General features: G+C 39.5%; 1 protein-coding gene across 1 annotated transcript; it reads right to left on the bottom strand.

The window, feature by feature from the left end:
* Positions 1 to 5,422: 5,422 nt before the first annotated feature.
* Positions 5,423 to 6,875, bottom strand: LOC103712274 (uncharacterized). The gene is made up of 3 exons (XM_008798752.5): positions 6,570 to 6,875; positions 6,342 to 6,471; positions 5,423 to 6,227 (listed from the first exon to the last, which is right to left on the bottom strand). The coding sequence occupies exons 1-3, from the start codon at positions 6,703 to 6,705 to the stop codon at positions 5,534 to 5,536; spliced, it is 960 nt and encodes a 319-aa protein (XP_008796974.2). The 5' UTR covers positions 6,706 to 6,875; the 3' UTR covers positions 5,423 to 5,533.
* Positions 6,876 to 12,977: the final 6,102 nt, after the last annotated feature.

Here is a 12,977-nt window from a genome sequence, read left to right as displayed (position 1 = left end):
GTTAATAGTTTGCTTAATAGTAATGATAATGATAATATTATTGTTAATAGTGTTAATAGTGTCCTTCTCTCCATCTCCCTGTCTACTTGTCTTGACATGATGAATTCGTTAGCACGAAATGCAAGGATACCGATCAACCAACCATAACAATCGATCGAATTAATCCAAAATATTCGGCAAACTATCTTTATCTATGTATACTGCCTTTGACAGCTGATCAATCAGAGCCACATCAACTGCTTCTTCTTGGAAGAGAATCATTAACAAAAAAAAAGAGCATAGCAAGTGTTTCCTCTGACAAGTGCTTAATTAATATAATCCTCGATCGATATGTGGAAGGAGACTGCTAATAGGTGCGTGTTAGCTGCGACGAAAGCTAATCATACTTTACTCCTTAGTGACTGTCTCTGTCATGCAATAGATTACATGATGCTTAGAGATTACATGAATAGTAAAACAAGGAAATGTTGGTGGCTTGGGTTTTGTCATGGTTTTGGGGTGCCCCATGGCCAAGGTGCCTCAGTTGATGTTGTGATTTATTTAGGGTAGTAGGGTTGACGGCATGTGCCATCAAGTTGTGAAATCTTGACCTTTTGCATGGGGCGCTTTCTCCCAAAGACCCAGCTAGGTTTGGGATATTCTCACAACTTTACAGTCATAATCATGGTGTTTGTATATTAATTACTGTCATCAATCATGGAATTTAGGTGCTGGTTCAGTATTTTAAATGGAATTTCATGGCGAAGGTGTCTTTGTAGAGTTGGAAGGAAGCTAGGAGGACTCGGGTGGTTGTCCTGATATGAGCATCTAGACATGAGACTCATGTCAGGGATGACTAAAATGGTGCACGTAGAACTAAAGCAACTTCTGATCTATTTTCTGGCAATAATAGAGAGTGCTAGATGCGAGTTTGATAGGAGTTTTCAGAAGTACAAAATTTTGGTTTGTCATAAAGCTAGACATTGATATGTTACAAAAGTATCAAGCTGATGTGATTAAAATGTAGTTAAAGACACTCATACATGATCAGCATTATAACAAAGCATTAACATAATCAGTACCAACTTTAATGAGGAGTAACATGGATAAATTAGTTACTTGAGATACTTGTACACATCTAAATGGATGGATGTTAAAGTGCTTATATGACTTTATGAAGGCATTGAATTCATCGAACAAAAACATTTTCTAGGGTTACCAACTACACGTTAGCTGCACTGAGTCTAGCATGGCGACATGCTGTTGAGTTTGGTTGCACTGATTCAAAAAACCTCTGAAATTTTCACCCTTGGACTTTTGAGCAACCAAAGATCTAATCCCCAGAGGTCATATTAAAGTGCTTCAAACTTTTGAATCAAAGCACGAGACCGAAACAAGTCTCCAAAAGAAAACAAATCAACATGCAGCCTGTGCAAGAGCTGCCATTTGTCCTGGCATTCCTAGGTCCAGATTCTTTTGTCCTAAAGCCTATGGGGATGATAAGCTTTTCGGAACAAGTACCCAAGATTTTAGAGTTCATCTCATAATAAACCTGACCATTCCCCTCAGGGGAGAGAAGATGGAACTTATCATGACTGTTCTTCAAAGGTAGAAAATACTACAAAACAAAACTTGATCAGATTATTTCCTCCCCGAAAACGAGAGGAGCCGCTCTGGTTTTCCAAATACAATGTGAATGGTTTTTGACCGATTGAATTGAAGTGGTATTACATGGCCTAAAAAGACTGTTGAACTCCTGCTAAATGATAGACATGCACCTGTTTTGATTTGTTAATTAAGGGGATCTTAGAACGAGCATTGAGCGAGTCAATTGCTTTCCCCTCTACTGATGTCACTGCTGACATAAACAAGCTTTAATGAGGAAAACCTGCATTTGGGTCTCTTTTAAAAGCTAGGACTCCTGTGAACTAGCTTCTTTTAACAATTCAGCGATTCCTGTCTCCTTAGAGGATATAGGATAGGTGTCTCCCAAAGGATGATGTGTTGTTCGTTCATATATCAAAATCATCTAAGTTGGTTTTCATTATAATTAGCTATTATGGGTTATTTCAGACATACTTATTTGCATGTGCTCTCAAATTTTAGCTCAAAAGTCCCTTTTCTTATTCCAATATGTGTACAATACTTGCCAAGTGTTCCTAGATGCTGGATTAGAATAGTACGGTATCTTTCTACCATACCACCTGTGAGGACCTATGTGGGTATGTGTTTAGTTCCACATTGGTTATTCGTTAGGTAGATTTTGGGTACTTATACAATATCAAGAAACTCAAATAATACCTTTCGGCTAATCTTTTTGGGTGAGGTATTGGGTTGTCACAAATGGCATCAGAGCTAACTCGGCCCTTAGCGTATGTAGATTACGGGACGCTACAGTACGGTTTTTGGAGGCTGACCACAGGCCTATCATGGTCTTATGATTAGATATAAATGGATTTGAACCCTTAGCCCGACGAGGACATCAGGACTTGAAAGGAAGAGTATGTGAGGATCCATGCGGGCATGTGTTTAGTCGCATATTGGTTATTTGTTGGGATCAGCAATCCAAATAATATCTTTCGGCCAGTTTTTTTGGGTGAGATTCTAAGTTGTTGCATTACCAACAATTTTAATTATGGCGCATTGTGAGATATGGAAGGGGCCAACCTTAACTTTCTTTGATCTCTACTCATATTCATGCAGCATTCCGTGAAGCATTGTGCCTTAGTTCAGTGGCATAAGATCAAATTTAACTTGGACACAAAAAAAGAGGAGAGGGGGGGTGGGGATCCAAAATTTCAACAGGTAATATAAATATTTAAAAAAACTCAGAACGAATGCAGATGAGCTGTAATCCGGATCATTTTATTATGTCTGAGCTAACAAATCACGAAATACGTGGAAGCCAAGAATTGGGCTCGGGAATAGGAGAAAAACTAATGGTTCATGTATGATTGTGAAGTGGATTAGATCAAGACTCATCAAGTTCTCTGTTCATTGGAAGTAAGACATGAAGCTGTTCTCATCCGATCATAACAAATAAATGCCGAAAAATTGAGAAGTCAACCGCAGAACAGAGGAATTATAATTTAGTAGTACAAGCCTGCAAGTACTACTGTAACTCATCCACATTTTTGACTTGTATCAGCTTTTATATTCTTCAGCAAATGCAAATAATTAGTGCCTGCTCATGTTCCTCCTCTCCCTCCCCCAACTAGACCTGCCTAACTAAAATGAGGTTTGGCAGTGTCCATTGATCTCAGTTATCTTCTTGGTGTGGATTTTTTTTTCTTTATCTTGAATCTCGAGTCTAACCATTATATATTTTGCTATCAGTTTCTTTATAGCCAGCTAATTGTCTACTTTATTGCATGTGAAGTTAAAATTAAGACTTCCTCAATACATACTTTATTCCCCAATACATCCTGTATCTAAAATAATCTGTCCTATTATATTTTTAAAATTAAACTGTACCTGCTTTGTAGGTAATATATGTCCATGCAATTTTTCTATCAAGAGATATGAATAACAATGCATTTTCTTGGAAATCCACATTAGTTTTTCTTATGATGTTAAGGAAGACAATTCATTTGATTAGAGCTTATTGATATCTTGGTACAAACTCAAACACAATTAACATCTTCTCCTATAGCATGTGATTTTTTAAATAATTAATCTGTTAAGATAGAGATAGCAATACATAGTGGACTGCTGCATGCAAATAGCCGGCGGGAATCCTCAAAAGCAAAACACCAAACAAAACAAAACAAAAAGGCAAATAGTGGTGGCTATTTTTGTGAGGAGCTATGCGGCCGTGTGTTTAGTCCCACATCGGTTATTCGCCAAGAAGATCTTAGATACTTATATAGGACTAAGGAGCCCAAATAATACCTTTTAGCTAACCATTTTGGGTAAGATCCTAGGTTGTTACAGTTCTAGTTGTCTTGGTCCACAAAGATCATTCTAGTAGATTTATCGTGTGCAAGAGCTCCTACAACGACTTGCCACAAGCTTGTGGTTTATATATTTTGATGATGTTGGTCAGGAAACCAGAGATATTGAGTTTGCTGAGTTGCACTATCAAACAATTCCTTTATGAATACAACCTGTTTCCTCCTTTTTTTATTGGTAAAAGAGGTTGCTATGTTCTGTTCTCACCTTTCTTTTTGAGCAAGCTGTTATCAGTTTTCTGCGGTGATAAGACTTGCAGTGCGTTTACACTAAAATTGCAATATGAACTATTACTTATCTCTATACCATGACACAACAAAACTTCAGCATATCTCGGTATACCACAGAAATCCTCCTTTGGTCCAGTTATCCTCTAGATGCACACATAACAGCTGAGTTTTCACCTTGATTAACTTTCGACACCCTTGGGGTATCATTCCTGAAATTATGCCTAAAACTTGGTACAAGTTTTGCTCGGATGAAACATTTGATGCAAGTTGGAATATTCAACTCAATCTCATCATGGAGCTCAATTGAATTGCAGACAAGAAGAATGATGAGAGAAATTCGAAATAATCTATTTGACACCTTTTCTAGCATTTTAATGCACCTAACTTACGTTTTTGGTTGACATGTACATGCGCTTCTGGGAAATTGGCAATGACCCCAACATGTGACTGCACCCATTACAAAGAACTGATATCAAGATAAGTACATGCACATAAATTATCCTTCAGAAGAGGTTCATTGGAACTGCATGCTTTAGGAAACAGGACTGTAACTTTTTGTTTTGCTTCGGAGGTTTTGATCATGCAAATGGAGATTGAGTTCTTCCCTATTCTGCGTGTACTCTCAGGTTGGCACTAAATTACTGATGTGATACCCAGACTACCACATTATAAATACAAGGAATGAGGACATCTGAGCTGCTTTTCCTTTTGGTCAAGATAAAGACTTCGAGGAATCAAACAAATCCCAGTCCCATGATAAGCATGGAGATCGCTGTGAAGAAACAGGAGAAATTTGGGGTCCCCTACTCGCTAAGGCCTAAGACGGGGAAGGTGTTGCCAAATTGTCAAAGGTCCCCCACCTACTTTAGTGCCTTCTAAGTGGGATTTTGAAGGAACTTTATGACTACAAATTATCTTCTCATTAATCGGAAAAGTTGCCAACTTTTGCATGCGGATACGACAGCGGAGTCTGAGACACTTCCAACACCACATTTCCCAATCCCATCGCATGGAAAACATCCAAACATGGATACCAGGCCAGCCCAGCTTTGATACCAAAATAAGCCTTGAGATTGAGTGTACTTGAAGTCGGACAAAATAAGTTTTGGTCTATGAGTTGGAGGAAGAAGAAACAACCGCAAGTCCCCGAAGACTGAACAAACCAACCACTCCACACAATTCAAAACATGAAAAGAAGAAGAAGAAGAAGAATAGAGCCAAATGAGCTGCAATCACTAACCAATATCTGGACAAAAAACACAAATCAAACAGCTCTCCCAAAGACTTTAGTTTATTTGGGTGTTATCTGAGAAATTCAATGCCATCGCCTTCATCAATTTTACAAACCTACACAAGCTCATGTACATCAATCATCACTGCATGCCGAGGTGAACCGGTTCTTCAAACAGACACTGCTGCATCCCTTGGTAGCTCGTGACCGCATTCGGGTATATCAAAGGACCTACCGCGCTCCAATTCATGCTCTCCGACGTGGTATTCCCGTGGTGCTCATCAACGATGCCTCCTGCTCCATAGAAGCAATCAAGGCCTTCCAGTTTCACTGGATTGAAATGAAAAATCTCATCGATTTCATCTGCAAACCGATGAGGACCTTGCAAGGCTTCGCTGATGGAAGTGTTGCTCACCAAAGGGTTCATTAAGCCAGCCGAATCGTCGTAGAGTTGTGGCAGTGGAACTGGCGAGGGTGGAATGAAAGGGCTCTGATGGCTTGGATTGCTGTCGTTGGAGGACCTTCCCCCAGGCATCAGCAGCAGCCTATTTGTCGAAGCAGGGTCGTCGTGGACATGATGATCGGGCCGGCTGGTCGAGTACACAGGCATGGCCGGCTCGGGCCAATACGTGCTCCGGCTGCCACCCTCGCCAATAACTCCTAGATTTCCGCTCTCATCACTCTTGCCTTCTTGCTTTGGCCCTCCGCCTCGGCGTGCCTGTTTCTGGTGATCTTTGCGCTGCTTGCCTAAAAGCTTCTTCTTCAGCCTCGTGTTCCAGTAGTTCTTGATGTCGTTATCGGTCCTTCCCGGCAATTGGGCGGCGATTATAGACCACCTGCTCTCCCACACAACACAACAAGTTGAACATGAATCGAAGCTTCCTATCCAAATCAAGGAACCATGCTAAAAAACTAAACACAGTGGTTGGATTTTTGAAATTATCAGTCACCTGCTACCGATGCTGATATACAGGCTGCAAATAATGTGATCTTCTTCTTCAGAGAATCCTCCATGCTTAATGTTCGGCCGAAGATAGTTTAGCCATCGGAGGCGGCAGCTCTTGCCGCATCGGTTAAGGCCTAGTTAACACAATCAACACAAACACAGAGCCTTAAGTTACCATGACGACGATGACAAGAGAGAGAATTAATTCGACATGCGAGGACGAGAGAAGTACCGATCTTTGGAGGGAGGGCGATCCAGTTGCCTCCAGTGCCATGCTGCTCGATGTAGGCCTTGAGCTTGGCGTCCTCCTCGGGGGCCCATGGCCCCCTCTTCACGTTGGCTTTATCGCAGCAAGGGGCTCTTCCCATGGTGGTGTTGATGGTGGTTTCTTTTGGGACTCTGGGGTTTGTAAGGTGGGAGGCTCTCTTCAGCTTTCCTTCTTTGGGCTGCTGCTGCGGCCGAAGGCTTAAAAAGAGCTGAAGAAATGAGGCATGGGGTGGTAGTCTCTGTATCGGTATTAAAAAAGTGACAAGATTGAACCTGGGTTTCTCTCTCCGCCTTTTGTACGCTGGAAACTCCATCATGCAGCCATCAGCTCGAGGGCCCACCACTCACCATTGTTGCCTGAGCTAGATGTGGTACATGTAGTATATGCGGCATCCGGGTTGTGGCTTTCCAACCAAAGGAGGATTTTGCACGAATACACCGTTGGATCATCCACCGCACAGATCTCAAATCTCCCCAAACTTTATCTTTCCTCTGCTTGCACATATCTTAAGGCGATCAATGGATGATTTAATGGTGGATTCACCCCGATCCATATGTGTGTCATGATATTCACACATAGGTATTCCTATACTTGGAGAAGAAATAAAGATAGAAAAAAAAAATTTTGCATGAATATTTATCTAAATATCGAATTTTGTATGAATATTCTTTTAAAATTAATATTTGCATGTATACTCTCGTAAAACACTTATTTTACTATTCTACCATTTTTTTTTTATTTTTGCATATGCACCCATGCTATCTAACGCAGTTAAAAACTTAACAGTTTTAAATTAAAATGATTGAAATATCTTTAATGGATAGATATGAAAAAAAATATATTTATAAGGCGATTGTGATAGAGGACAAAAAAGTAATTTCAAAATTTTATTTTATTTTGAATTAAAACTAATATGATGTTTTATTAATGGTGTTAAACGAACCGTTATATTAGAAACATTTGTGCAAAAATAGTATTTTATAAGGGTATGAAAATAAATATTAATTTTAAGAGAATATTCATGCAAATTCAAATTTTTAAAAGGATACTCGTATAAAAAAAATATAAAAAACAGTGGGCCGGCACAAAGTTTAAATATTCTTAGGTTGAGGCTATGTAGAGGGTTGAAGGAACGACCGTTGTCTGATCATATTCCATTATAATAGCTCTCATATCGAAGAAATTACGGTTGTTATTCGGCATTGTTGCTGTTTGTGTATCTAGGAAAAGATGGAATTTATTAAATTTCAAATCTCTAGACCAGGCAAAAGAATAAAACTTGATTAATAAATATCGACTTGTTTGTTTTTGTTCAGTATAAGCTATTGAAATGTTATTTATTTGAAAATAATGCTTGTTTTTCTGTTGGATGAGGTATGTTATTAGGCAACTTGGTGATATTGAAACCTTAGGTTTATTATTTGGTGAAGGAAGATCTCAGCAACTCAGGATTGCAACCACACAAATGTTAAATAAAATATTTAACACATATATCACTAGCTAGCTACCACAATAAAATACAGGTCTCGTACACATTTTGGAGCTGGCCGTGTCATATAATTGTTTCAATCTAAGAGTATTTTGGTCTCGTTGATATTTAATTAAAAGTCCGTCGGCGTGATGACACAAGAATCTCACAATGAAGTCTGACGGAAGGGACACAAGCACGAATCGGAACCTAAAGAAAGCAAAACAATGTTTAATTTTATGTGTTCATATAAAGTGGCACATGAAAGGAAAGAAAAGAGAAAGCAATACCTAACATGATCTTAGATGAATTTCGTCCGTGCTCCTTTTAAGATCCAATCTAATGGACTCGATGGACCTACATATCAATTAAAAAAGACCAGATTTTGTTTGGTCTTGTAATTAAAGAACCCATCTTTCCAGACCGAAAAATGCAACTAAATTGGGTATTGTAAACTCGAAATTACCGGTCTTATAATCTCCATGTAACCCTTGTCAAGATATAATATCCTTTACATAAAATCATGATAATTGCTAGGCATTACGTTCGATTCATTATCTCTGTAACAATTATCATGGTAGGGTTGACGATATCAAGTTCTCTTGCAAACGAAGTTTGTATAAACAACATATCAACTATTAGATGAAGGTATTATTTGAATTTTTTGATCCTGTATAAGTACCCAAGATTTATCCAGCGAATAATCGATGTAGGACTAAACACACGCCTGCACGGATTCTCGCATACTCCCTTCATTCAAGCTCTGACATACTCGTCAGGCTAAGAGTTCAAATTCATTCAAATCCAATCACAAACACCACGATCAGCTCGTGGTCAGTCTCAATGGATCTGCGCTGTAGTGTCCCATAGTCCACATAAGTTATAAGCTGGGTCCGCTCTGATACCATTTGTAACAACTCAGGACCTCACCCAAAATGGCTAGTCGGAAGGTATTATTTGGGTTCCTTGATCCTGTATAAGTACCCAAGATTTATCTAGCAAATAACTAATATGAGACTAAACACACATCTATACAGATCCTCACACCTTGGAGATGAGGACCATCAATTTAGTTTCGAAGAGGATGGCCCTAGTTTAAGGTAATATTTTGTGATCTTCCATTTAAATAATCACCATGGGTAGATGTTTAGGGCCTGGCAAGTCCACCGGGTGACACCCACCACATGCTTCTCATAGACGCTGGTTGTTCAAACCACCGGTGTGGAAGACTCACACCGAATCAGCTTTTTCGCATGTGTCTGAATTCTTATTGACTGGTTCCCACGGGTCCCGACACAGGTAGTAGTCAGCACTTTGGACTTTTCGTAGGGAAGCTTCCTCTGAAATTTCTCTTTTTCTGACCCTTCGTTAATTATAGCCTTCAATAGACCATTTTGCGCCATGAGTAATGTGGTCGTCCGGAGCAACTAGGGAAGGAAAGGCCTACTGTTTGAATGGTTCCAACGAAGAGAAGATTATTAGATTGGTCTATGGGAATTAAAATATCTTCCCTTTCTAATCTTTGTCAAAAGAATCAGTAAAAGGAATGGGGTGATATATATGCTCATACATTGCACTTGGTAAAAGGTTTAGTAGTTTGGGAACAAGAGAGTCAGCCGCCTGATACTAATGTTTTTGGATTAAAATTGGTCGGCCACTTATAGGTGAAGGTAGCAATCTATATTAATTACAATTAAAACGAGCCAAAAAAATAGAAGGAGGAGATGGTGATGTGAGGAAAAAATAGCCGACACAGTTGGTGATGTTGATCATAGATCAATTTAGTTTGTGCGGTCAACTACGGCTCTGTTACATGCCTTTACTTTCGTATAAGTTATTATTTGAATTCCATTGCCGGTTCTTGACTCTTATAAGTATCTAAAATCTCCCACTGTATCTCCTAATTCATATAAATATTTATCCTTATATACTCTTCTCATTTAAATCCTGGCATCTTTGTCAGGTTAAATTTATTAAAATTCAATCACAAAGACCACATTCAATCCATGGACAATTCAAATAGATCTATAATGTGATATCTTAGTTCACATGGGCTACAGATCGGTCCCATTCTAATATTATTTGTAACAACTCATAATTTTACCTAATAAACCTATCCGAAAGGTATTATTTGAATTTTTTGATTATGTATGAGTACCTAAGATTTATGTAGCATATAACTGATATGAGACTAAATATGTCCGCACAGATCCTCACATAATATGCTTTTGCATATTCTGATATGCTTGGTTTGTACAATACTGCAAACCTACATACTCATCTAACCTGCCCAAGATGGAAAAATTAGCGCAACTATTGTTGTTGCGGAGAAGCTAGGTTGGAAAATCATGTCAAAGGTTGTCAAAATCTGTCTTAATAGGAGGTTGGAAAAATTAGTGCTTCCAACTTTGGAATTAGTAAAGTGTATTTCATTCTTTTATTTCCTTTCTGAAAAAAGTTAGATTTCCCTTTTTTCCACCTGTCCAGCATGCGCGAAAACCAAGTTTGGCAAACTTGAGTCACCCTGAGTTGAGATCAATTTGCTGTAACCAATAACTCAGCAAGTTGCCCAGTCCACCGCAGGCAAAATCTAGATAAGGTCTCATGTACTTCTGGCTAGTACGAAGTCCATAAGGTGGGCAAATTTTTATAGCATGCGTTTTTTCAGGTCATGTCTGCTATATTTGGAAGTCTGTGACGTCTCAACTCGGACATGAGTAAATGGCATGAGAGATACCGGAGTTACATCAAAGTCTTTGTAGAGAACAAGAAGTAAATGATGATGACCCCATGAAATCTAAGTAAGAGTTTTAAACTTCGCCATGTTGAATTATGGATATGTTTTGGTTGGAAAAAGTTAAACTCTCAAATGAAAATGGAAAAGAGTGGCTCCTAGACTATCCATTTGGTTGGAAAAAAATTTATTTTCATTCTAATATTGGAGGAATGAGAATGCTCCAATGCTTCAAAACTCAATTTCTGTACTTCCCTAATATTCAAATTTTTTTTTAATTTCGATTCTAATTCCGATCACGAACCATAATATATCGGAGAATATGGCCATTCTGATTCCTATTCCAATCTATTCCGATCCGATTTCAATTTTAATTCCGGTCGCAAACTAAATACCCCCTAAAAGTATATAAAGTTTATATCAGGATGGTGATTTTTCTTGTGTTTTGCATATAAAAAGTTAATAAAAGCCTAGCAGCTAGAGAAGGGCAGAGAGAATTCTCATCTGATCAATTTTCTCATGAAATAAAAAATGACCAACTCCTTAAAGTAAACCAAATGATCCACAAGGCTTTTCATGTCTACTATTGACTTATATACCATGTATACATATTGATGCGGGATTTGCACCATGTCACCAACATAGCCCCCCCACCGATTCGAGCAACGAAAGCGATTGCATCCCTCCCGAGGTATTGTCCGCTTTGGGGATGCCCTGCTGGCGCGGAGCTCGTGCAGGGGGCGAACCTGTCTGTGGGCGCGAAGCTCGCACAGGAGTCACCCGCCAACGCCCCTCACGGTTTTGTCCCACAAAAGGGCCCTCGAGAGGAAAGGCTTAAGCCTCCTCATTATAAGGCACAGACCTTTCCGCTACTCGGTCGATGTGGGACTAAATTCGGGAACCCCCCACAACACAGCCCCCCTAGCGGGAAGGTCCTGTGCCGGTTTAGAGGCTCCTTGCCGGGAAGGCGAAGGGCCAGGCCCTCCTTGTGCCGATCCGAGCAGCGAAAGCGACTGCGTCCCTCCCGAGGTATTATCCGCTTTGGGGATGCTCTGCTGGCACGGAGCTCGCGCAGGAGGCGCACCTGTCTGTGGGCACGAAGCTCGCACAGGGGTCACCCGCCAACGCCCCTCACGGTTTTGTCCGACAAAAGGGTCCTCGAGAGGAAAGGCTTAAGCCTCCTCATTATAAGGCACAGACCTTTCCGCTACTCAATCGATGTGGGACTAAATTCGGAAACCTCTCCACAACACATATCAATAATTTGGAGAAAAGAAATGTACCATGCATCATTGATAAGAATAAATTTGCCCAGATCAGGCCCAGTCAAATGCACTCACGAAGACATAGACTTCCTGTGGATTGAGACACTCGACAATCCACGGACAACTATAAGTGGTTTTAGCCATCGACAATTCCTTAGCTTTAGTCCATGGCTTCCCCCAGGTCCTGTAACTCAATAAACATGTGCTAAGTGGTTGTATGCAATTATCAGACCTCTCTTATATATTTTCTTCTCTCTTTTTTATTTTTTTCTTCTTGCATGTGCTCCCTCCTCTTATAAGCTAATTGCTATTGAAGACCCTTGCGTTTATATCTCTGTGTATTAATATCTATCTCACTTTTAAGATAGATATTAATACACTTTTATATCTATCTTACTTTTATATCTCTGTGTATTAATATCTATTACGTTTAAGAATTTTAAAAAGAAACTCCACAATAACCTTCAGATATCCTAATGAATTACTTTCTATATATTTTTTTACATTCCTCTGCTCACTTTTTTCTGCAAGAATTTTCGAGCTACTTAATTTTCTCAATGTCATTGTCATCGAAATCAAGCTAATACTGAGATCACAGCACAGCAAATGATAGCGGCAAGGAGCTCGAATCAAATGATGGAAGAGCATCAAGGCACCAAGAAGTATAACCGGTTGAAACCTCTTTTTTAACTGGAGGTTTTGTCTAAGAGGAGGAAAGGTTTTGTCCAAGGTTTTGACATGGTCCCGCCGCCGCTGCATGGATTCTGGACAAGACAAAATTCATAAACTATTGGCAGCAAGGATTTTTTTTACTTTCGTCGCACTTTCCAACCCTTATGCAGTTCACCTCAATTAATAGGATGGCACATAAATCTAGCAAGGATACTCTGTCAAAAGAACTACCT

Source organism: Phoenix dactylifera, chromosome 9 (genome assembly GCF_051530095.1).
Source record: "Phoenix dactylifera cultivar Ajwa chromosome 9, Ajwa_hap1_PhDact_Kaust_v1.1, whole genome shotgun sequence".
NCBI lineage: Eukaryota > Viridiplantae > Streptophyta > Magnoliopsida > Arecales > Arecaceae > Phoenix > Phoenix dactylifera.
This window is presented reverse-complemented; position numbering and strand designations above follow the sequence as displayed.